The following is a 26,443-nucleotide window of genomic DNA, read 5'->3' as shown; positions in this document are numbered from 1 at the left end:
GGCCATCTCTCTTTTCAAGTCTTTTTTTTTTTTTCTCATTTCTTTATAATGCCTGAAACCCTGATGAAGTTCTTAAATATTAATGTTTCCATCAGTTAAATATGTATTCTATCATTTTAAATATTTAAAATTTTAAATATGCAATTCTAAGAAACACCTATCTCTTTCAAAAGGTTGGACAATTAAAGATACTGCTGAAGTCTGTGTTTCACCAATGGAATAATCACAAGGTGGCCTTTGACGAGATCAACAGCTACCTCATGGAGGCTAGATACTCTCTGTCCCGTTTCCGTCTGCTGACTGGTTCTTTAGAAGCTGTACAAGTTCAGGTAGACAATCTTCAGGTAAGGAATGAATGTAACCCATCTTGATACTCTTGAATTTGAGAAAATAAAAAAAAAGCAAACTTGAACAGCACGCTGGAATGTTGCTGTATATTGTTGGCATTTAATTATTTTTAAATATTTAAAATTAATCCTACCTGCTTTGTTTGTAACTTTTCCTGTGGGCACCAAATTTCTGGATTGCTGTATAACTAAATGGTTTTTAGTTGCTATATAACTAAATGATTTTTAAAATTCTGTGATATGAATATCCCCATGAATACATTTTATAAAATGATTTTACATCCAGCCAACCTCCTTGATCTATTGCCGCTGCCTTTATGTCTTCCCTTTCTCTCTTTATCCTGCTTTTCCAAACATATTCTAAGGGAATAAAAAGAAAGCGAAGAGAAAGATAGCCAAAATGGTAAACGTGTAAACTATTAACTTGTTTTCTTTTCATTCGGTATAGTATCAGTAGTCTGTCCGATGCGTGCACATATGCCTCTTTTGCTAGCACTTCCTGCTTAGTTTCCTGGGTGCCCGTCATCACTGAACTCATACAGGATTGAGGCTGCTGTTGGACTGTGCAGACCACTCACTGATGGGGCACTCTCTCTCACCTGTGGCCGCTCTTTCTCCCTGGCTAACTCATGCAGACTGGGATACGAGATGGGCAGGATAGGCCCTCAAGGGATGGGACGCCAGCAAGAGCTCAGCATGTACCCTCCTGACGTCTGTCCACTTCCCTGGCTTGGCTATGAAAGTTTCCATGTTGCTGACCTCATACACACATGCTCTGATCAGGGAATGCCTTTTCTTGAGGGTGGGGTAGGAGAGAGGAGAGATAAAATGTGTATATCCACAATTTCTTTAAACCTTAAATAGTTGTTGTAGATACTGAGAATCATTAAAACTTGCTTTGGGAATAGTAAGTCTGAAAACAGATTTTATGATTTTGAGGCAATTAGAAGTACTTTTTAATTTAGCCTGTTCCGTATTTAACACCAGCACAGGCTGTTCTTAAGATATGAAAGGGTTTTGATTTGATGGCAATCAGATACTGGTCTTAAATAGAACTGGTTTTTGTAGCCTCCGTCACCTATGGGGTTTTATTAAGAACTGAGTCCAGTCCTCCAGCAGTATTTGCAAGGAAGTGCTTTTCTTCAAGATCCTTTGTTAGTCCTTGGTAGAAGACTGTGCCAAGTCTGTAGCCTAATAAATATTCTTTGCAAGGAAGAACACCCAGAGATAGAACTTAAAAGTGGTACTCAGAAAAGTCAGGATTTCTTAAGGTCTGATTATCTGGAGTTTCCTGTAGAAGAACTCTAGATATGTAATAAAATGGGGACCAGGGTTTTGACTTTGAATAGCAAAGAGAATCAGTGTGATAGACTGCGTCCATATCATGGCCCTAGCTTCCTACTAGGAGACGGACAAGGGCACTCATGTGAGCTTTCCCGGCAGAATTCCAGATGCCACTGTAAGAACGTTTAGCTATTAGGAATCCCTTTTCACACCTATAAGAACCAAATTATAAAAGAAGAAATGATGATCAAAAGAAAATTTACAAAGCAATGGAACAAAATCATGGTTTATGTATTTATATGTACATATTTATAGAAACAGCTATAAATTACTTTTAAATGATTATTAGAATTTACATCCTGTCATGTCATCTGTGGCACTTTTTTTTTTTTAATTTTGGGGCAGAATCTTCAAGATGATCTGGAAAAACAGGAAAAGAACTTACAGAGGTTTGGCTCTGTCACCAACCAACTGTTAAAAGAGTGTCACCCACCTGTGACAGAAACTCTTACCAATACATTAAAAGATGTCAATATGAGGTATGGAAAATGCTAATTTTGCACTGTTATGCATTATTTATATCACAGCCTTATGACAAATAACTATAGAATTAAAACTTGCCGGCATTTTGAATTTGAGCTTTAGACATTCTATTCTGCTCATGTTTCAATTTTCACAAATGAATTGAAGGTAACTAAATGTAGTGAAGAGACTTAGAAATAGATGAAAACTGCTGTATACCCAAAGATTACCTCATTTCTATTATCTGCCCTTGAACTGTGAGTGGGCATTGTGTCAAATAGAAATAAGACATCTCTGAATTATTCCCATATTCACATGAAGCAGGATCGTGAAAAATAAAAGAGCAAATAACAGCATTTGGTAAGAGGTGCTAATCTGCCCGTGAGTGTTGGCTATTGTTTCCAGATGGAATAACTTGCTGGAAGAGATCGCTGAGCAGCTGCACGCCAGCAAAGCCCTACTTCAGCTTTGGCAGAGGTACAAGGACTACTCCAAGCAGTGTGCCTCTGCGGTGCAGCAGCAGGACGACCGAACCAATGAGCTCCTGAAGGCGGCCACCAACAAGGACATTGCTGATGACGAGGTTGCGACGTGGATTGAAGATTGCAATGTATGTTTGACAACACTGGTGTTTTCCCCCCATGCCATGCTCAGCCATCTCAAGTTTAGCAAGGCCGGGGCTGGTGTGTGCAAGCTTCTGGTATGCCTCAGTATGTGGGACAGCTATCCAAAAATGGCTTTAAGTACCAAAGAGCCTGCTGGGGCTTTAGAACATGTATGTGATTTAAGAGGTCCCTCCCCCTGTTTCATTTCACAGATGAGCTGTTTTCCCATCTTTCCTAATGGCATGCCATCCTTGTGAAGATTTAGGTTGGTTGTTTTTACACATTTGCCAGTTAAGAAATAAGAGAGTATGGAGAGTAATGTTTTATCTTTTAAAAATCCACTGTGAAAGGTATTACCTAGTTAGGTCCATTATTTCTTATGTAAGCATCGACATAATTATTTCTTCTAAGAATTTAATGGTGGAAAGAAGTCTTTCTCTCCTGATTTACTGGTATGCCTCTTTTTAATAGCTTTTTAATATTTCTTTTTTTTCACTGAAGTTGCCAATAACCTACTTTAGGTTTTCAGAAACAGTCTCTTGTTTCACCCATTACATGGTTCTTCTGCTTGTCCTTATTTGTCTTTATTTTAATGAACTCGTTCCAAAGATCTTCTTGTAAACTTTCCCAAATCAGTTTATTAGAATTAAGCAAGTTATAAAAAGCACATAAATTTCAAGCTATTTGGGGCACCTGGGTGGCTCAGTGGGTTAAGCCTCTGCCTTCGGCTCAGGTCATGATCTCAGGGTCCTGGGATCCAGCCCCGTATCAGGCTCTCTGCTCAGCAGGGAACCTGCTTCCCCTTCTCTCTCTGCCTGCCTCTCTGCCTACTTGCGATCTCTCTCACTCTGTCAAATAAATAAATAAAATCTTTAAAAAAAATTTCGACCTATTCTAATACCTTCACACAAGTCCTAAATAATCACTTTAAAGCTAACGTTTAATACTAAAGATAACATAAGGCTTTTTTCTCCTCCTTCCACATAGTTTATCCTTACAGGGTTTGTCATTTTTAATTTTCACTCCTCCTGAGTTGATACATCACACCTATTTTAGGGGGTAGTACTCCAAATTATTTCTCTGAATTGTTCTAAGATCTGTGTCAAGGTCAAAGCTTCCTTCTGTTTGTTTTCCTCCCTGTCATAGGCTGTCTAGCTAGAGCAGGCTCTACTCTTTCCACCATGTCTGGTGGAGCACCAGCAACAGGTAGAAGAACCAGTCATTTGTCATCTCTTAGTGGTAGATGGAAACCAGAAGCAGAATTTCCACTGGCTTAAATTTTGAGCATTTAAGAGTGTCCCAGCAAAAGTGGAGGCAAGAGAAGCCAGGGAAAAGGGTGGAGATGCCGTCTGCTTCTGTCCCTGCCCACCAGGGCCATCGCTGGGGTTCCAGGATCCCCTGAGACAAGAGGGTCTGTTGTAACCATTATAATGCAACCATGCATGTGAAAGATGCTGTTGGCAAACTCAGCCACTGTGTGTGCAGAATCCGACAGGGGAAGGCAAAATGTAGCGCTGTGTTTTTGATTTTGATTTGATATCAACTACATGAAAAGAGAGGAAAAACATGCCCAAATGCTTCCGGTTATTGGCTCTTCTTATGTATGTGTCTTCTTATGTATGTTTCCCTGCGCTTCCCCCAAACCCCGTGTCCTAGTGTCCTACAATGAACCTATGTGGCTTTTATTATAGAATAGTCCGTGTATGTCTAAAAATGTTAACACACATCCATTTTGAAAAATCAGATTTAATCCCTCATTATTTTTCCGCAGGTGAAGTGTATTTAGTGTAATAATTTGACAAGTAAGAATTGAGTGTTTCCAGATGCGTGGCCCTTTGCCGATTATCAGCTTAAGGAGTGCCCTTACCACGTTGTTTCATAATGGGCCTATTTTCATCATCTGTAGGATCTCCTCAAAGAACTGGGGGTAGTGAAGGATTCCCTATATGTTCTGCATGAACTGGGAGAGCAGCTCAAGCAGCAAGTGGATGCTTCAGCGGCACCAGCCATTCAATCCGATCAGCTGTCTTTGAGTCAACATCTGTGTGCCCTAGAGCAGGCTCTTTGCAAGCAGCAGACTATGTTACAGGTATGTTACCGACCTCATATTCCACATGTGGTGTCAATTGGCTTTCTATAACATCTGAGCCTAACCACAGGAAAAGAAAGTTTTCTCATCATTGAGACAATGCCTTATTCAAGACCAAAGAATTAAAAAGCAAATGAACTTGGAAGTTCCAGGGGGGACAAGGGAAGGTGGGAGTCTTGCACTGTTCTTGACAATGTAATTTTGCCCCTAAAAGCAATGCTTCTTTCTATGGTACTGGGTAATACATCCAACTAATAAATACCAAGTGGCTTTAGTGTTGACATTCATATTTATATAACAAGTTTTTGCCAAGAATAAGAGTATTTTTCTGTTTGGTAGTATATTTTTAAAATAATTGATCAATTCATAAACAGTATGTAGGAGTAGTTCTAAGTTTTCAAAAAATTACATGAATGAAGAGAAGAAAAGTTAAATCATGTAGCCTTATGGCATCTTGAGGATGGAAACGTGACACAAAAATATGAAAAATAATTTCAATATCCAATTGCCCTTTCATTAGATATCTAAATACCAATTTTCTTTTGTGAAAAAAATAAAGACTGGAGTTCTTGACTATGAAACCTTTACCAAGAGCTTAGAAGTGTTGGAGGCCTGGATAGTAGAAGCTGAAGAAATATTACAAGGGCAGGACCCTAGCCACTCATCTGATCTCTCAACCATCCAGGAAAGGATGGAAGAACTTAAGGTAAGTACCTTCAAATCCTAGGCCTCGATCTTCTATCTCTTGTCCTCAAAGTCTAAGGAATACTCACAACTCCTAACATTAGACCTACTTTTTATTTTGAGCTCACAAAGAAACCCTTGCCAGCTCTGTTTTCCTGCAGTGTGCACACACTGATTTCATGCTCTGCGATGAGAGCCAGCCAGGGGCAATCCTAGCTCACTCCTCCCTCCCACCTCTCGTCCCTTCCCCGGCCCAGTGGATCCCCTCGAACTTCCCATTTCCATCTCTACCCTCATCCACTCCTAGACAAGCCCCCAATGTCTCGGACCCTGGCAACAGCCTCCAGGATCCTCTCTGTGGCGACCCCAACCCCTCCAACCCACAGCTGCCAGAATGATCTTTTTCTTTTAAAGGGTTTTACTTAATTATGAACTGTTTTAAACATTCAGTAAGTAAAATGATAACAATAGACACACCAGTTTTATCGTATCATTCCTCTGCTTCAGACCCTCCACAGGTTTCCACTGCTCTCAGGGTAGAGACCAGTGTGGATCCTCACCCCCCAGTAGACCTGGCTTCCATCTTCCAAAGGGTCTCGTCTTCCCCACTGGTCATCTCAGTGTCCGCCACCGCGCTTCCTAGCCTTTGCGCGCATAACGTCACCTCTTTCTGGAATTTGTCAGCTCCCTTCCCACCAAAAGCAATGAATTTTTGGTCATTTTGTTCAATGTCATTCTCTGAAGAAAGCTTCCTCTTTTCTTGAAGCTCCCCCATGTAACACTTTGATAGCACACTATTTTTTTTCTTCAAAATTTTTTACATACCATTTTAATGACATTCATGTGATTAGGAGATGACTCTCGTGGATTAGTATTAGCGGCATAGTATCTTCTGTCTGTAAGCCCCATGAGAAGGACCACTGCCTGTCAGTTTCATTCACTGCTGATATCTACCCATGACAATTCTGCCATCTAATTGTTACGCTTTTGACTTCAACAGTTGGAAAGATTTATTCTGTCTTTAGGGGAATGAGCCTGTTTCAGAGCATGTGAAGAGAAAATGCACACAGCCAAGGATGTCCTCCCATTTACCTCTTCCTGTATTCCTAGATGGAGTTACAGGTGCCCACACATAAACCAGAAAAGACCATTTTGTCCTGTGTTTGAGGAGAGGGAGGAGCCCTGAGAGCACAGAATGCTTTGTTAGTTGCGTCTCACCAACTTCAGGTTTGGGGCCAACGACCTAAAACTGAAGCTGTTAGGATATTGGGTGTTGCCTTCAAAGCTCAAAGGGGATCTCAGTCCATCTAGCAAGTGCTCGGTGGCTCTCACTTCCCCAGCTCTACCATGTACTGGCTGGGTGGCCGTGAGCAATTTACGAACCATTTCTGAGCCTCATCATTAAGTCAGAATAAGTCAGAATACTCATGGTACTTACCTTAGGGGATTATTTTGCAAATAAAATGAGTTATTACCTGTAAAGCTCTCAAGCTATTATTTGATTCATGGTAAGTGCTCAAGAAATGTTAGCTGTTACTCTCATAATGGTTACCATTATAAATATTCTTATTGGTAATAGATAATAAAGGAGCAGAATAGCCTAGACAGATGGAATATAAAGGGTCAGAAATATGCCTTTTCAGTCATCAGCATAATTTTCATCCATCAGCAAGTAAGTGATTCATGGGAACTACTAAACGTTCAGTGGGAGGGCGTGAGGAGCTGTAGCAGCAGGGGAAATGGGTCAGGAGACACCACTCTTCTCTACTGGCAGTTCTGGAGATGACAAGTCAATGGCCCAGAAATGCAGGGAGACCAAAGACCTGCTTCTTCCTGAAATCAGTAGGTCACTGTGAAGTTTGAAAGAACTCTGCCTTTTCTGACCATAGTGCTAAACTGGCTTTTAAATCTTGTTTCCAGGGACAGATGCTAAAATTCAGCAGCCTGGCCCCTGACCTAGACCGTCTGAATGAGCTTGGGTACAGGCTACCGCTGAATGATAAAGAAATCAAAAGGATTCAGAGTCTGAACCGACACTGGTCTCTGATCTCCTCTCAGACCACGGAACGATTCAGGTGGAGTAACCAAGAGATGTTTGGGCCACTCTGATATACCAGTAGATAGGAGTACGTGGCTTGTACGTACTGATAAATTCCAGGTCTTTCCAATGACACTCACAAAATTTGAACTAGAAATGGTGAACTCAGATTGTGAAGTGGTTTCCCATGCTTGACGCATGAAATATTGTTTTAGCAAAAAAGAAGTAACTCTTTTACACAAGACTATATTAAAGGTACATACATAATTTTATCAAAGTGAAAACCTACCATTTTATTTTTGTTGGGGGGGGTGTTGTTTTTTGTGCCAAAACTCAGGAGAAAACCTATCATTTTAAACTTTTATTCTTTTTTAAAAATTTGCTACCTGACATTGAAATCTTTGTGGTGGTCCAGTTAGAATTGGAGACAGAGGATATTTTCTAATCTAATTTTATATATTGACAGGGTAAGAATGAACAAATAACACCGTAATCGTGTTCTTTTTCCTTCATTATATCAGTAAGTTGCAGTCATTTTTGCTGCAACACCAGACTTTCTTGGAAAAATGTGAAACATGGATGGAATTCCTGGTTCAAACGGAACAAAAGTTAGCAGTGGAGATTTCAGGCAACTATCAGCATCTTTTGGAGCAGCAGAGAGCGCATGAGGTAAGGTAGGCCGGTAGGGTTTTGGGTGATGAAATAGTCTTAGGGAAAGTCCGGCACTGCCACGTGGAGAAGTTCAGGCACTGTTTCTTGTGCTGAGTCTCCTCTGGTGTAGGCACTGTTTTGCCTCCTTTCTTAAGTTTGAGGTTTCCATATCTTAACTATAAAAATGTGGTGCAGTTCTTTGCTTCCATAGTTGGTTTTCCAAATGTGTTAGGCTTCAATATCCTGCAATGTGTACTACTAGAATTGTGGTAAAAGTCTACTTATGGGTGTGTCGGGGGGAATCAGGGGCATGTGCAGAAGGAATACAGAATGTTAGACAATTTTCAAATTAAGTTACATACTACGTTAATATTGCCAAAGCTAGTTGCTTAAGAGATTTTGCTTTGATCATAAGTCTTTGATAAATGAAAATTGAGTGTTCTGTTAAAAAAAAATCCATATTTTATACTTGGAAATCAAGTTATCAAATGTATCTGAGAGTACCTCTTGATCAATGGCATTATAATTATTTCTTAAGAAACACCAGCGAGAGAACTAGATACAAAAAGCAAATTAATTAATTTGCTGTTTGTCTCAATTTTGTTGTTCACTGGTGTAAGCACATCGGCCCATGTGTTTCTGAAATACACAGAAATGGAGAAATAGGATTTACCTAAAAGCAGAGAAAAGCTTAAACGAACTTAAAAAAGAATGATACTAAAAGCATTTTGCTTAAATTTTAACAATAAAGACTTTAAATATGTATAAGGTATTTTAAAATCCAGTGTTATCAGTTTGACTAAAGATGGAATAAAAGAAAATGAATTAAAACTACAATGAGTGCAGAGGAAGGGAAATCTTCTTACACTGTTGGTGGGAATGCAAGCCGGTGCAGCCGCTCTGGAGAACATTATGGAAGCTCCTTAAAAAGTTGAAAATAGAACTACCCTATGACCCAGGAATTGCACTACTGGGGATTTACCCCAAAGATACAAATGTAGTGATCTGAAGGGTCATCGCACCCCAGTATCTATGGCAGCAGTGTCCACAATAGGCAAACTATGGAAAGAGCCCCGATGTCCATCAACAGATGAATGGATAAAGAAGATGTGGAGTCTGTTATATACAATGGAATACTACCCAGCCATCAAAAAAATGAAATCTTGCCATTGCAACAAGGATGGAACTAGAGGGTATTATGCTAAGCAAATAAGTCAATCAGAGAAAGACAATTATCATACGATCTCACTGATATGTGGAATTTGAGAAACAAGGCAGAGGGTCATAGGGGAAGAGAGGAAAAAAATGAAACAAGACAAAACCAGAGAGGGAGACAAACTATAAGAGAATCTTAATCTCAGGAAACAAATTGAGGATTGTTGGAGGGGAGGAGGGGGGCGAGAGGGAAGGGGTGGCTGGGTGATGGACACTGGGGAGGGTATGTGCTATGGTGAGCGCTATGAATTGTGTAAGACTGATGAATCACTGACCTGTACAGCTGAAACAAATAATATATTATATGTTAATTTTAAAAACTTAAAAGACAAAAAATTAAAAATAGACAAGGGTAAAAAAAAATGCACTTTCCTATACTGCAGGATTTCTCATGTATCCAGATACAACTGGAAATATCTTTCAAAGCCTTGCTAAAGCCAGAATTTTTGTGGAAGTTACTAGGAAACTGGTCCCTAAAATTGGAAACTCTAAAAACATGTTTTTCTGTTTTTTCAAATAATAGTTGTTTCAAGCAGAGATGTTCAGTCGCCAGCAGATTTTACACTCGATCATTATTGACGGGCAGCATCTTCTAGAACAAGGTCAAGTTGATGACAGGTAGGATCTTTGATATTATGAAGAAAGGTTTCAGTGAATTAGTCATTTTCTTTTTAATGAGCAAATTAGAAGGCATATGTCTAATCTTCCTAAGGCAATTGTACTGCAATGGAGCCTCAGTAATTGGAGAAAAGGCTCGTTGAAACGACTGAGTATTGAATCTTTTTAAAGAACTGCTATTATATTACATGAAGGACATAAAGTAATTGGAAATCTCCTAGTCAGCCTTCTCCAGACCTCTGCAGGAGACTGGAATTAATGAGTAGATCAGAACAAATTGTATCAATGATGTATCAATGGTTTGTAAACAGATGCTTCTAATCCTCTCATACAGTTACAGAAATTATATTCCTCAAAGGAGCATAGAGATCACTAGATCATCGTTATCACTTATAGATGAAAACTTGAGGCCCGGAAATGCAAACGGATGGGACCAAGGTCACTTGGGGTTTTAGTCAGGATCAGCCAGCTGGGTTTCCACACCAGGGTAATTCCAGTTTGGAAATGGTTGCTACCTTAAGTCAGCTGACACTCTGACACACTGAAATCCTGCTTCCTCTTCATTTACTTAGAAGATGTCCTCTTTATTTAAAAATGAAGAGGTAATCTAGCTCCTCTTTTGACTTCCAGTATGTGAATTACTGATCTTGTACTATATTTACATTTCCTAGGAACAAAATCTAGTCTATCCCATCTACTTTATGTAGTGATATTTGGGGTATAAACCTCATTGATACTTATATATTTACATAAGGACATCTTTCCCATATTAAAGACCAGTAACTGTGATTATAATTAACTTACTATTTTTTCAAAAAAAAAAAAAAAAGAAAGAAAAAAGAACATAAATCACTGTTTTCACTAAGAGGGTTTTTTAAATTTTTTGAAGCAATTTCAGTTTTAAGTGATATTTCTTTGGAGGTAACATGAAAGATTTTCACGGTTAAGCTTGGAACAACAAAATGCGGTACCATATTTATTCTATTCAAAGTAAGCCAAACTTAAATGTGAGCTTTACTAAGAATTTAAGGCCTTCAAAATAAAACAAATTCAAATGCAATTAATGTATTCTTTGCTTTATCCTCCTTTGGTCAACTCTGTAACAGTATTATAAAAGCCAGTAGGCAAAACAAAATTAAAAATTCATGCACAAGCCAACATCTATTAAATTGTAAATGTTAACAGTTAAGGAGAAACTCCAAAGAGGGGAAAATGGGAGGTTTGGACCGAGGATAATTCTGAAAGTTGCAGAAGAAAAAAAAAATTCAGATTAGAGCATGAAGGCCCCAGATTACAAATGTATTGTGTCTTAAAAGTTTTATAAGTTTTGTGTTTTAGAGTTCAAGTTCAGCCATGAGAACAGTGTCATGTGTTGAGTACTTCCTCACCTGAGCTGGCAGGTGGCTCAGGACAGTTGGACTCTCCAGAAAGTGAGGACAAGAGCTCCTAAGAGATCTTGGATAGTGGCCTGATGGGAAAAGCAGTGTGTGGGGCACTTTTCCTGTTGTCAGACAGTCTCAAGTCCTGGAGTGAAAGGTCTTCAGAGACAACAGATGCTTGAAACTTCTAGGGGAATTTCATGAACCTAATTCATCACTTTAATTCTACTGCAATTAGATGATTAACATCAGAATTTCCTTTCAAAAACGGAAGCACCAATAACACATTTAGTTACAAAAACCAAGGATTTAGAGTGGGCCTAGGTGATAGGAAGTGTCTGCAGTATAGCTGTCCAGAAGAGTAATTTCAGCTCAGATTTGAAGCCACCCTTAAGAGGAGAGAATAGTGTATCTAGGGAAGAAAAGCAAAACTCACACAATAGAGAAAAAACAAGTAATGTTACACTTTAATATTAAAATGTGAATAACATCGTAATTTACAAAGAAACTCATTCTATTTGATACTGGACAAATCAGTTCTAGATCTACAAACTACACATTAGTTCTAGAGCTACAAACTATGCATCAGTTCTAGAGCTACAAAACTTCCTAAAGAACTACTGACATTTTTTACAAGTAGGAAACACAGAGGTAGAAAGGACAAACTAAAAGACCTGAAGTTATTTAGCCTGAAATTGAGAACACTTAAGTACAATTTCCTATCTCTAAGTATGCAGACAACCTTCATACAGACAGTGATGACTAAGTAGTTTTCATTTTTCTAAGAACAAAATGAAGTGGGTTTAAAATGTAAACGGGATGATTTAGATTAACATGTGGAGTAATTTGCTAAAGATTAGGGCCGTTTATTGTGAGGGAATATGGAGCTTATGAATATAGTTTTAAAAAACATTTTTAGGGATACCTGGGTGGCTCAGTTGATGAAGTGTCCGCCTTCCACTCAGGTCATGATCCTAGGGTCCTAGAATTGAGTCCTTTGTCTGGCTCCCTGCTCAGTGGGTGGTCTGCTTCTCCCTAGCCCTCTGCTCCTCTGCCTTCCCTCCCCCACCCCTCCGCTTGTGATCACTCTCTCAAATAAGTAAATAAAAATCTAAAAAAAAAAATTTTTTTTTAAATAACAGGATTTTATTTGAGTGGCTTATGATTCCAGCTGAAAAAATCCACTGTTGTTCATCCAAACTGGTTTATAATTGTGGTTGAAGAAAGAGGTTTATAAATAAGTTTGGTCCTCGTTTTATTTACTTATTTGACCGAGAGTGAGAGCACAAGAAGGGGGAGAGAGCAGGTGGAAAAGCAGACTCCACACTGAGCAGGGAGCCCAACGCAGGGCTCTGGGATCATGATCTGAGCCAAAGGCACATGCTTAACTGCCCGAGCCACCCAGGGCCATGGTCCTCATTTTCTCCCTCCCCCTGTAGCACTCGCAAGATGCTGTCACCTGCTGCATACACTACTTAGGGTTTGGACCCATTCCCACAGCATCTGTTCCCCTATGCTCCCTCCCCTCTCGCATTCAGGGAGGTTATAATTAGTGAGCTTACAGATACGCCTTTAACCTGTGCTGAGACATGAAACTGTTTGCAAAAACCGATAGTTATTAATTTAAAAAATTACTGGAAATAGACCTGGTAAAAGGTCATGGCGTGACATTTGAAAGCCTCTGCCTTAAGTCACGTCTCAGGGCTTATTAGCATCATCAAGTGTATGTACACTGGACGCATCCATGGCTGATATGTAAATGCATCCAGGGTAAAGCGTTTCCTCCCTGTGTCATTATTTCTGCACCAGGGATGAATTCAACCTGAAATTGACACTTCTCAGCAGTCAGTGGCAGGGAGTGATTCGCAGGGCCCAGCAGAGGAGGGGTATCATCGACAGCCAGATTCGCCAGTGGCAGCGCTACAGGGAGATGGCCGAGAAGCTGCGTAAATGGTTGGTTGAAGTGTCCTATCTTCCCGTGAGTGCTCTCGGAAGCATCCCAATACCACTGCAACAGGCAAGGACCCTCTTTGATGAAGTGCAGGTAAGGTGCGAAACACACGCTTCTGAAACCTCTTGTCCGTTTCCACTGTACACCTTACTCTCGCTTCAGTTCTTCACAAGGATCCTGGAGTGACACTGGAATGAGGACGATCACTGTTCCAAAGTATCCGCAGGAACATACAATCTGATTGCATTACAGAGGCCTTATTTAATGATGATAGTCTGGTGGGCCCAGCCTCTCACAGACCCCGTCCATGGTCCACACCAGTGACTCTCAGCAGTTCACTAACCAGCATGGAGGGAAGGGCAATGGCTTCCCAATGGCTTTCCAAAAAGCCAGGAAGGGAGCACTTTGTATTGATTATAACCAGCAGCAATTTAATTGTGTAACTTCGGTATTTCAGAAACGATAAAAGTCTCAGTCCTGTCTGAGCTCTTGGTCCCTTCCTGGTTTGGCCCCTTCCTTCCATCTGCCTAAGAACCAGGGCCTCTAGTCCCGTAGATAGCTCCCTCCCAGCACTCCGATCAGTCATCCCCGATGTATTTCACGTCGCCTCTTGCTTTTGAGGTCATTGTTTGCTGCTTCTTTCTCCTGGAAGACCTCATTCACTCCGTCTGCCTCCTACCAGCACAGAAGGGCCAAAGTGCTATCTTCCAGTCACCTCTACCTCCCGAGCTTTTAACTTACTATATTCAGCTGCGTTTTAGACTTATAAATATATAGGTGCAGCACAGGCATAATATACTCCATGAGTTCCCACGGAGCCCGTGATGTCTAGAGGAGCCATCTGGCAGTCCCATGTCCCATGTCCCCGATTTGAGGAAATGTCATTACCAGATGTCTGGTCTATCAGTTAGGAACCTCAGAGTTGCTCTAGAGCTTTATTCTTGTTCTCTCCCTCCCCATTTCTAATAACTCCCAGTTTCCATCCCCACTGCCACTATGTTAGATGAGGGGCTCTTGGTTTCTTACCTGCAGAGACAACAGCTCTCTAACCTATTTCAGTATATCCAATATATGCCCTTTTCCATTCCATTTTCTACCCTACTGCAAAGGGTTTTAATCCAAACACATCGCTTCTCTGCTTAATATTCTCTGTGAATCTCAGTCACTTTCACTATTAAAAAAAAATCCTGTGCAAGGTGTGATCTTGTATCATTCTCTGCTACTCTTTCGCATGCCCAGCCCCTGAAAACTACACCAGGGTCCTGAAATCATCCTAATGCTCTCATATAGTAACTTTGCCCGTCTTCATTTCTCTGCATGGAAGGACTCTTCTCTGACTCTTGGTCTTCGTCATACCAGGTCCTTCTTAGTCTTGCTGTATTCATAGGTCCTCCAAGACTCATGAAGCCTTTTCCCTTTGAGGAAACCTGTCTTACATCCATGTGGGTTAGCTATTTGGGCACTGGTCTTTCCTGGAAGAGGTTTGTTTATATGAAATGAACATCACAAACTTTTTTTGCAGAAGAAATGAAAGATCCTAATACAACTTAAAACAAGTGAAACATGGGGCAGTGTGTTCCCTAGGCATCCGTCTCCTCGAGCGGTTCCCATATTGCGCTGTGATTGTATTTAACTTGGGGTCAGAAATTAAGCCTCTCCCTGTTGAATTCTCATTCGTTCATACAGTGCTGCACTCACGCCCCAAGTGCTAGCTCCATGAATGTTGGATAAAGAGGGTATGCAATGTATGGAAAACTGTACGGTCACTTAAAAACATCGTAATGGGGACCTGGCAAAGAAAAGAATGAGAAAGTAAAAAGCTGTGGCTCTTTTCAGTTCAAAGAAAAAGTATTCCTGCGGCAGCAAGGCAGCTACATCCTTACAGTGGAGGCGGGCAAGCAGCTCCTGCTCTCGGCCGACAGTGGGGCTGAGGCCGCCTTGCAGGCAGAGCTCACTGAGATCCAGGAGAAGTGGAGATCAGCCAGCGCGCATCTGGAGGAACAGAAGAAAAAACTGGCCTTCTTGCTGAAAGTAAGTTCTGCTCTTTCCTCCTATAGACGTGATGCAATTTCAAAAGCTGCGTAAGTAGTGTGCTGCTCCCTCCTGTTAGCTTTCCAGACAAGGCGAAGATCGTTAAGTCCTACCCTGAAGTGTTTTGATCCCCTGCCCTGTGTCTTATTTAAGACTTTGTCCTGTCTTGCACTAACTGGAGAATTTTCCCAATTTTCAGCAATTTGTCTTTCAGAAAAATCCCCCGACGAAGTAGTTTTAAGTCTAATAAGCCTGTCCAAGTGATGGATTCTGATTAATGGTCGGTCGGTGCCAAGCCAAGAGCCATGTGATGATTTTATAAATCCAAACAGGAATGCAAAGAGTAGATTCCACTCCCTGATCTAAGACTCTAAAGTGGTTTTTAAGATTGGTATCTCTTATTTTATAGCAGGGAAAAACCTAATCAAGAGGACACTCTTGATTTCATCCTAGTTTCTCCAAGCACATCGCTATGAGATAAAATTCAGGAGGTATATTAAGCCTTTAGTTGGAAACAGAGAGCATACGGAATCATACCACAAGTCTAGAGAGATGTAACTTTATCCAAACACCCCCAACAGGATGCTTTCTCCCTCACTTTCCGTAACCATACTCAATACATAATCAGAAGGCATTGGAAAAAGGGCATGGTTTCTGAAGTCAGATCTATCCAAGTTAAAATCATAATAAACCAAATAACCTGGTTAACTCAACCTATCTGAGCCTCAGTTTCTGCCCCTCTAGAGTGGGCACGATTACCCCTCCTTTAGCCAGCATCGTGAGGATTTAATGAAATCATGAAAGCAAACAGATGGCACAGGACCTACACAGATTGAGCATGCAATAAATGATGGTCATTTTCACTGTTGATATTATTATCAGATTAAAGAGTGAACAGAGCTAAATGGTGAAGTTTTATATACATTGGTAGTCTCTAACTCTTCAACAGAATTATCTATTAAATTTGACCTGCCATGTTTTTGGATCACAGGTACTAACTAAAGGTAATGGAATACATTTTGCTTTTATAATGCTTCAAGTACACACCCGTTGGGTTTATTCTGCTGAATTTTATTTAATAACATATTACCTTCTGTGTAGGAAATAATCAGTCAAAAATGCCACTGAATATTTGTTAAAGAACTGTTATTTGCATGCAGCACAATTCATCAGTAATACAATATGTCTGATTCTTTTTTTCTTCTTTTTATGCTTTCAGGAAAGGATTAAAAATGCTGTAACTCATTCTGTAGAGATCATTTTAATCATATATTTTTCTTTACTTGTGATGTGACTTTTGGACACATTCCCAAAACTTTAATTAGGTGAAATGGCTGAGTCACTGCATTTGCTTTTCTTGCCAGTCTGTTCATTGGTGTGTAAAACATACACGTTGATAGATGTTTGCAGACCATGACATTTTGTTATTTCCTTGTAACTCATGTAATAAAAAGACTGGGTTATAGCTTTGGAATCTAAGCCATCCTTGGAAAGGGGAATCCTTCTTCTCTTGTTAAAGTTTGTTATATTTTAAATCATACACTAGAACTCATTTGCCTAAGAAGGAATTTCTGAAGCTAAATTCTAATGTTAATGTCATTTCTCTTTATTTTAGTGTATCTTTACGTCATAGCTATAATGCTTATCTAATTTTACCCCTGATTTACTGCTCTAAATCCATGTGCCAAAATACAGTGATTCTCATTCTGTGACTTTCATGTTCACCTGCTTCACTATGGCCTCTTAATTTTGTTGTGGAAAATAAGAAACTGACCTTTTCTCTTTTAGATCAATGAACATTCACTGATGACATGTTGATACGTTTCAGAACGTGTGATGATTTCATTGAGAATGCTGTTTTGTTTAGTAAGAGGACCTCACTGTGCTTAGCATTGATGAATTACTTGTAGCCTGGGAGCACAGAGATACTTTAACAAAGGGGAATGGGAGCACATCTGACCAAGACAGACAGTTTGTGTTTTTTCTGGTACACAGAAACAGGGAATGTGGTTATGCACTCTAGGAAGTTCCCTGAAGGAATTTAAAGAGAAATGAGACTCTTGGGCCAAAGGCTCAGTTCCATTAGAAACCAGAAGACCTTTTGAGTAAGGAGGCACTTCAGTCAGCACTTCTGACAGAAGAAAGTTTTGGTCATAGCACCTATGGGTGGCTTGTGCTAAAAATAAAACATCAGGAAAGAAGACAGAAAGAGCCCAGACAAGAAAGGACTGGTGACAACGGAAGAGATAATGTGAAGGAAAAGGAGGAATGATTTAGCACCAGGCTCACTACTAAAAGCAGTTCTAGTTGTCTGCCTTTGGAGCTCAGTCATTTTTAAGTGCTGGGGAGCAGCCACTGCGAAGGGTTACTGGGAAGGTGGGGGGAGAGGAATGGGAGGTCATAGGCAAAATTAAGGAGATTTGTTGAGATGAATTTGATTTGATTGTCACTGAGACACTAGATAAGAGTTAATTTGTAGAACTAATGCTAAGAAGAAGCAGGTCTCCATTATGGTTCCTATCATTTTTTTCTTTTACCTAAAAAAGAAATACATGTATCTGATTAAAAAAAAAATCAGGTAGTAATTAAAGTATGAAGAGTGAAAAACAAAATTTCCCCTATACCACCACCAAATCCTCTAATTTTCCACAGGGGTAAACACGGTTACGAGTTTGGTGCGTCATCGTCCAAAACACAACCACATGATGTATGTGTTCTCTGTCACTCTGTGGAGATCTACCAGTCCACACCGCCACGCTCTCCACGATTAACCTGCTGTAGCCTTCCTCAGAGCTCTCATTACTATTTGACACACTTGATGTCTGTTTTTAAAATTTTGCCTTATCTCTCTGCTTCCATTTATTGATTGTTTTGGGTTTTGTGTGCTGTATACTCAACGCTCTGTGATGCACGTGTCCATGCTTTCAAGATGAGACCCACCTGGTACCAGCCTTTGGTACTTGGGATTCTGCTTCGGTAACAAATCAAATGTATGTGACGCATACTGTTCGTATAATGAATTGAATCGGAGTCAGGGTTGTATTATTTCTACTCTTCATCCTGAAAGAGATTCCGATTCCTCTTTTTTTTTAAATCTCTTACAGAGCATTTGAGGTTGGGTAGACACCTTATGGATGGGGTTAGGAAAGAGGCAAAACATTGTGATTACCTCTTACCTCTGCAGATTGATCCAAATGCAGATAACATTTTTGAGTACCCATGATATTCTAGGCCTTGTGTTTGAGTGTTCACACCCATTGCTTCCTCCAGCCCTCCAGCCTTTATAGAGTTTGTGGTATGCCCATTTTCGCAGGGAAAACTGAGGCGTAGCATATTACCTGCTAAAAGTCACATAGAGGGAGCAGCGAACTCAGCTCTCCTGTTGCTGCCTACATGACGATGGATGTGGACTCCCCAGTGAATCTTAACTGTTTCTCATGGATTAAAGAGAGGGTTTTTCTTTTGTTCCAGTTTCCTACCAAAGTTAAAAAAAAAAAAAAGTGAATTTCTTTCTTCTCCCATTGCAGGACTGGGAAAGATGTGAGAACGGAATAGCTAATTCTCTGGAGAAGCTACGAACATTCAAAAAGAAGCTTTCTCAGCCTCTGCCGGATCACCATGAAGAGCTGCACGCAGAGCAAATGCGCTGCAAGGTAAACTACGCCTGCGCTGAGCCTTTAGCCGTCACTTGCCTGTGAACTTTGTTGTCATGTTGCCTTTGAAAGCATAGCGCAGTCAGACCGCTCCAGCTGCAAACATGAGGGTGCAGGTTCCCAGCTGTCGCGTTCGGGCAGACAACGCTGGTGAGACCCGGTTGTTGCAGTTGATGAAATTGTAGACCAGTTTATGGATTATCTTGAGAAATATAAACACAGCATTAAGAGATATTTAAAAGCTGGGTCCAAAGCAATAAACACTATCTCTTTAAAGCATCTACGCTGGAGAGTTGTTCTAGCGGACTAGTCCAGTTCACAGAGAGAAGAGGCGAGGCTGGGCAGCCTGGAAATCCCAGGCCCCTTTGGGGAACGCCCTGTCCTCCGCACTCTTCAGTAAGGAAATGGGGAACTGCAAAGAGCCAGTCTCAGGTACGGCACGGAGACACCTAGTCCTTCAGGGACTCAGGGCCCTGACTGCTTGAAAGTCAGGATCCACACCTCAAGTCACCGCTGGAAGCCGATCAGGGGCGAATACAGACCGCTCCCTGCATCGTGAGCTTGCTGAGACCCACGTGATGTGGGGGCTGTAGGATTTGTTCCATTCATTCCTATATTGTCAAGTGGAGTATCCCTTAGCCATTCCCTGCTGAGCGATAGGCAGATCTTGGCAAAATGACCTTAGTGAGTGCTTTTTTCCTCCCCCAAATAACACATGTCCTTGTGTTTCCCAGTTGTTTGCAAATTATTGCTGTGGAGTAATGCTGTGAAAACTTCACAGATACTGGGGTGCCTGGGTGGCTCTGTCGGTTAAGCCTCTGACTCTTGGTTTCTGTCTGCTCAGGTCATGATCTTGTAAGTTGTGAGGTCAGGGTCCATGTTAAGTGCTCAGCAGAGTCTGCCTGAAGATTTTCTCCCTCTGCCCCTCCCCCAACTCTCTCTAAAATAAATAAATACATCTTTTAAAGAGAAACTTCAAATACTTAAATGATTTGGATTTTAATCAGAAGGTCTCTGCTAGGGGCACCTGGGTGGCTCAGTGGGTTAAGCCTCTGCCTTCAGCTCAGGTCATGATCTCAGGGTCCTGGGATTGAGCCCCATATCGGACTCTCTGCTCAGCAGGGAACCTTCTTCTCTCTCTCTCTCTGCCTACTTGTGATCTCTCTCTCTCTGTCAAAAAAAAAAAAAAAAAGGTCTCTGCCTCATGCTGGCTATGAAGTCATAAACATTAAAGAAAAACTAATTTTTTAAGGAAGTCTTGAAATCACAAAAAACATGGATGTAAGAATTTTTCTTCAGTATCAGAATTTAAGGATATCCTTTGAAACTCAAATGAGGCAGATTTATGGGGCACCTGGGTGGCTCAGTCAGTTAGGCGTCTGCCTTTGGCGCAGGTCATGATGCCAGAGTCCTGGGATCGAGTTCCCGCCTCGGGTGTCTGCTTCTCCCCCTCCCACTCCCACTGCTTGTGCTCACTCTCTTTCTCTCTTTCTCTCTCTCTCTGTGTCAAATAAATAAATAAAATCCTTTTTTAATCACATTTTTTAAAAGATTTTATTCATTTATTCGACAGAGAGAGAGAGATCTCAAGTAGGCAGAGAGGCAGGCAGAGAGAGGGGGAAGCAGGCTCGCCACTGAGCAGACAGCCCGATGTGGGGCTCGATCCCAGGACCCCGAGATCATGACCTAAGCTGAAGGCAGAGGCTCAACCCACTAAGCCACTCAGGTACCCCAATAAATAAAATCTTTAAAAAGAAGAGGCAGATTTGGGAAAAATAAATCTTAGATGGCATCACGGATGATGGCAAGTGAGGAATATATTATCTTGAGATGTAAATTCAGAAGTATGCAAAGATTAAAAAGTTTGTTTTAAGTCTGTGATAGTAAATTTCTAACAAATGGTTAAAGAAAACCGTGACAAACAGAAATAGGCATTTATTAGTCTCCTCTTATGTGGCAGTGACTATACGAGCATTATCTCAGTGGACATAAACACAAGCTCATGCGGACAGTCTGTTATTTCCCTTTTACAGATATGAAAACTGAGGCTTCCGGAAGTTTAATAACATTTCCAAGTTAGTAAATATCAAGGCTCCCTGAGTCCAGAGGCTGTATTTTTAAACATGGACTTTTCTAATGGAGTCTGTGAGTCTGAAACAGTTCTTGTGGTGGTATTGTTTCTTTTATAATCCTTATACCATGGACTATGTCTGATACTTGAGTTAGGGGCTAGAAATTGGCATAAACAGTGAGAAATCTTTACACTGGTATGACAGCTTGATATGTGTACAAATATAAGCAGAAATTCTGCGTATTTACTCCACCTGGACGGTTCTTTTTTCAGCCAAATGCTGTTACCATGGGACCTCATCTCCCAAAATATAACAGTTACAATCATACCCGGCTATTAAATTTGGAGATTAAAAGGATGCATTTTGGTCCAGCTCTCTGCTACTCTTCCCCAAACCACCCTTAGCAGCAAAACAAAGCAATTACCTAGAAAATTCAGACTAAAACCTTGTTTGCCTAAATTGCCTGAGAAGTTAGCCTAAAACAGTACCGTTAATTGCCTTTGCCTTTGGAAACTTGTCTCCTGTGTGAAGAGACAAAAAGAGAGGGGAAAAAGCCATGTGAAATACTCTATTTATACACAAAATTAGCTGGAATTTAAATGCATCAACAGCTGGCAAAAAGCAAGAGTTGTACAAATTGCAAAATTGGTCAGCAGTTCGAAGCGTTGCAGAAACCAATGTCAACTCGTTCAAATGTTGTCGTGTGGATTTTTTCTTAAATTATTTCCCAAAAGGACAGAGTACGCAATACTTTTCTTCAGTAACCTGAAGAGATCTGTGTTCCTGCTGGAAATGAAGTTTTTCAATTATTTTCAATTGAGTAATAACAGCAACACATCTTTTCAGCGATGACATTATTAAGTTTATATCACCGAATGTAAACTTATAGCGTTTGAGGATGAAAGTTAACCTAGGAGTTTGGTTTTTTTAAAATATTTTATTAACATGATCACTTAATTTGGGACAAAAATCAAGGCTGGATTAGCAGTTTATGAAATGAGTTTAAAAGTAAAGAAGATCATGCAGTGATGAAACTTCAGTTTAGAAAAGATGAGCCAGGAGGTGCTTGGGTGGCTGTCAGTTAAGCGCCTGCCTTCAGCTCAGGTCATGATCCCGGAGTCCTGGGATCCCCTGGCATCTAGCTTCCTGCTCAGTGGGGATCTTGCTTCTCCCTCTGCCCCTCTCCCCACTATGCTCTCGCTCTCTCTCTATCTCGAACAAATAAATAAAATTTTAAAAGAGAGAGAGAGAGAGAAAAGGTGAGCCAAAATGATCTGTTAAATGGTAAATAGATCATAGGAAGATTCTTCAAGCAGCCTGGGTTGTTTTACTTTTTAAGATTTTTTTTTTTTAAGTTATTTGAGAGAGAGCACATATACAAGAGAGAGAGCATGATGGTTGGAGGTGAGGAACAGAGGGAGAGAGAGAAGTGGATTCCCTGCCAAGCAGGGACCTAGGCTAGGCTCAGTTCCAGGACCCTGAGATCATGACCTGAGCCGAAGGCAGAGGCTTAACCCACTGAGCCACCCAGGCGCCCTGCAATCTGAGGTTTTACCACAAGAATTTGGTGAGGTATCAGACAACAGCAGAGCAAAAAAGCAGACCAAGTGAGATGCTGAAATAGGATGGTGTAGAAAGATAATTGTATCAAGAGGGGATTCTTTTAAGCCTCTGCCTTTGGCCCAGGTCATGATCCCAGGGCCCTGGGATTGAGCCCCACAACAGGCTCCCTGCTCAGTGGGGAACCTGCTTCTCCCTCTCCCTCTGCCTGCTGCTCCCCCTGCTTGTGCTCTCTCTCTCTCTCAAATGAATAAATAAAATCTTTAAAAAATTTTTTAAAAATTTTAAAAAGAGGATTCCTAGAACACTTCAGGATTATTGATGATAGATATCAATGGGCATTCACATTTTTGTTTTTTTAATCTAGGAGTTGGAAAATGCAGCTGGGAGCTGGACAGATGACTTGGCTCAGCTGACCCTCTTGAAGGACACCCTCTGTGCCTACATTAGTGCTGATGACATCTCCATCCTGAACGAGCGCATGGAGCTTCTGCAAAGGCAGTGGGAAGAACTCTGCCACCAGGTAAGACAAACTCTGCGTGGAGCATTAGCTCAGAAAGGTGGAAAACTGGAAGACGACTCGGAATGTCAAATGGCTTGATCCATGCTTGGACCTGTCCTATAATTCAGAGTATACATGGAGGAAGAACTCTGGTTTTTGTGGAAAATATTTCAGATTAAGACAATTATATCTTAACATTATATTTGAGATGCATCTAAGCTGGATTCTCTTGCTGTCCCTTTCACTGGCTGGCATAATATTGTAAAAGGAAAACTTTTTTTTTTTTTTTTTTGGTTCATGAATGTGGTCTTGCTAGGGACTGGTGCTCTTTTTCTTACTTTAAACATGTGAAAAACCTTTGTTTTATTTGCGGTTTTTGCTAAATACTGTGGAAATGGTTTTGTATTTGGAAATATTGTGTCTGTTGATTTACCATCATTGTTTCCTAGTAATTCATGTGTTTGGCCTTTTTAGTCATATGTGATTCATTTATTAAGTATTTTCCTTGTACGTAATACTATAAAATTGAGATCCCAGATTGGATTTTGATTTTGGAATGAAAGGCAGAGATCGGTGGAAAGGCGATGAGAAGGCATCAGAGGCAAAGAAGAACCTAGATTAAAGGCCCACAAGTGAAGAACAGGTTCTCACTGATGGCCTGGAGACCATCGCCTCCAGGAAGCTGGGAGTGTGTCAGTAGTGTCCCTTGCTGTACCTGATTGCTCTGCTTGGCCCTTAATAGCCTGTGGTCTGTATTTGTTCAGCAAATCAGTCACATTAATTGTAGACTTCACAAGTTATAGTGGATGTTCCTACATTGAGTTCACAACAGAGCTGAAACGAAAATCAGTCCAGAGGAACCTGTGCAGTGAAGAAGGAGATTGGTATAAACAAGTTAAAACAGTGTCTAGTGATATAAGCAAACTAATGACGGTATGCTTTGCAGGGAATAAAGGAAATGCTTGTTGCAGTGGATAAATCTTGAGCTGACCATTGAGAAGGGGAGCAGAAGAGACAGGTGTGGAGGGAGTAAGTGGATGGGTTGGACGAGGTTGCAGCTTGGGTAAAGGCACAGGAGTGGATTAGACAGAGACCTGGCTGGGGAGAAGCAAGTGCTACAAGGTTGAGGAATGGGCTTTTGAGAAGGAGTCTCTTCCTACCTCCCCAGTTTCAGGCCAACTCTGCCATCCTAGAGATCTCTTCTCCATCCTCCTCACTTTCTCTGACTTTAGAGGTGCTTCCCTTCATGCTTCAGAAAACATTAAACAGAGTTTAAGAGGCTCACAGCCTCCTGATTCATTTGACATCAACAAGAAATTTGTTATTAGGTAAATTTCTCTTAATGTTTAGATGAAAAGCAAGTATTTCTCAGACCGTTAGCCAAAGGGAAACTTCCTAAATGGGTGAACAGTATTCTATGAATCTATATTTTTAAAAGGAAAGAGTGTAAGAGGTGATTTTTATAAACAAGCCAGTGACTTGAGCTCAAAACTAATTTAGCCATTTTTCACTGAGCTTCATATTCTTAGTGAACACAATGAGAAGCTCACGTTGAACGTGCTAGTGCTAATCAGAGTACGTTATTCTTCTCTGAATTATTCAACCCAAAATCAATACGTAACCATCCAGTAAATTATCATATGATTTTCTCATCCAAGGACTTCGTCATGACATAGCGTATAAGTGCAAGAAAACTTGATGTGCACAAGTTATGGAAAATGATCACAGCCGTGTTCAGTTACTTTTATGAGCCTTATTCATTTGTCTTTCTTCAAACTAAGAAAAATCTAGCATTACTTGCTGACTCAATACTTTTCAGCATATTCTGTGAAATTAATTATACTATATCCATTTCTCTGGCTAATTGACGTCTTAAAAGCTGTCAGGGTGGGGCACCTGGGTAGCTCAGTGGGTTAAGGCCTCTGCCTTCGGCTCAGGTCATGGTCTCAGGGTCCTGGGATCGAGCCCCACATCGGGCTCTCTGCTCAGTGGGGAGCCTACTTCTCCCTCTCTCTGCCTGCCTCTCTGCCTACTTGAGATCTCTGTCTGTCAAATAAATAAATAAATAATCTTAAAAAAAAAAAAAAAGCTGTCAGGGAGATAACAACTTAGATAATGGCTTCCACTCCCTTTCCAAACCTGGCAGGAATTACCCTACCCCAAGACCTTGTCAGACCACTCTTCCTGCCTACACTGACTATTCCTTCCCTTATGATTTTAACCCATCTTTTTTCAAATACCACGACCCCTATGATGCCATTGTTTGAGATGCTCAAACCTCAATATTTTCCTGTTCCTCTGAATGCCCATTTCCCTTTTGGCCTGTGCCATCATTTGACAATACATTGTTCCTGTTGTCATCGTTGTCGTCTTCTTCTTCTTTTAATGGTTTTGACTTTATTTCAAGACTACGAGGCCCTTGAGAATGAAGACCATTTCTTTTTATCTCCAGTGCCTCGAACAACTAACTGTTCATATATACCGTTAATAATTTAAAGAAGACTTTAGGGCATTTGTTTTATGTCATGGTACTTATGTTCCTTTAAATGTAAAATAATGATAGGGTCTTTGAATATTTTGAAAGTTAAGAAGATTATGATTATGCAGTATTTTTTGATTTAGGAAAACACGCACTGTATAAAAATGCCATGACGTAGAAAGGACACAAATTTCCAGTTATAAAATGAATTAGTTCTGGGGATCTAATGTATAGCATGGTGACTATAGTTAAGAAGACTTATTAGATTTTTGAAAGTCACTAAGAGAGTAGATACTTGATTTTTTTAATTAATTTATTTGAAGTTTTATTTGTTTTTAAAATTTCAAAATCATGAACACACAGTGTTATATTAGTTTCAGGTATACAACAGAGTGATTGAATATATCACTCACTGCTTGTCAGTATAAGTGTACCCTTAATCCCTTTTACCTAGTCACCCTTCCCCCCACCTTCCTCCCCTCTGTCAACCACCAGTTTGTCCTCTATAGTTAAGAGCCTTTTTTTTTTGCTTGTCTCTTTTTCTTTGCTCATTTGTTTTGTTTCTTAAGTTCTACATATGAGTGAAATCATATGATATTTATCTTTCTCTGACTGACTTATTTCACTTAACATTGTACCCTTTAGCTCCATCCATGTTGTTTCAAATGGCAAGATTTCATTCTTTTTTTATGACTAATATCTTAAATGCTCTCACAGTACACACAGAAATTGTAATTGTGTGACATGATGGATGTGTTACCTA

The 26,443-nt window shown here is 40.5% G+C and overlaps 1 protein-coding gene across 2 annotated transcripts in view; it reads left to right on the top strand.

Annotated features, from left to right (window-relative positions):
- SYNE1 (spectrin repeat containing nuclear envelope protein 1) overlaps positions 1–26,443 on the top strand; it is a 451,046-nt gene that overhangs the window by 358,214 nt on the left and 66,389 nt on the right. For both annotated transcript variants that reach the window (XM_032836376.1, XM_032836375.1), the window contains exons 116-127: positions 174–344; positions 2,037–2,170; positions 2,559–2,763; positions 4,665–4,847; positions 5,407–5,553; positions 7,452–7,606; positions 8,091–8,238; positions 9,959–10,053; positions 13,242–13,476; positions 15,220–15,414; positions 18,942–19,067; positions 23,067–23,222. In XM_032836376.1, coding sequence (XP_032692267.1) covers positions 174–344; positions 2,037–2,170; positions 2,559–2,763; positions 4,665–4,847; positions 5,407–5,553; positions 7,452–7,606; positions 8,091–8,238; positions 9,959–10,053; positions 13,242–13,476; positions 15,220–15,414; positions 18,942–19,067; positions 23,067–23,222 — 1,950 coding nt within the window. The remainder of the gene's footprint in view (positions 1–173; positions 345–2,036; positions 2,171–2,558; positions 2,764–4,664; positions 4,848–5,406; positions 5,554–7,451; positions 7,607–8,090; positions 8,239–9,958; positions 10,054–13,241; positions 13,477–15,219; positions 15,415–18,941; positions 19,068–23,066; positions 23,223–26,443) is intronic.

Source organism: Lontra canadensis, unplaced genomic scaffold (assembly GCF_010015895.1).
Source record: "Lontra canadensis isolate GAN:19392208 unplaced genomic scaffold, GSC_riverotter_1.0 scaffold92, whole genome shotgun sequence".
NCBI lineage: Eukaryota > Metazoa > Chordata > Mammalia > Carnivora > Mustelidae > Lontra > Lontra canadensis.
The sequence above is the reverse complement of the archived record's forward strand: the minus strand, read 5'-3'. Positions and strand labels throughout refer to the sequence as shown.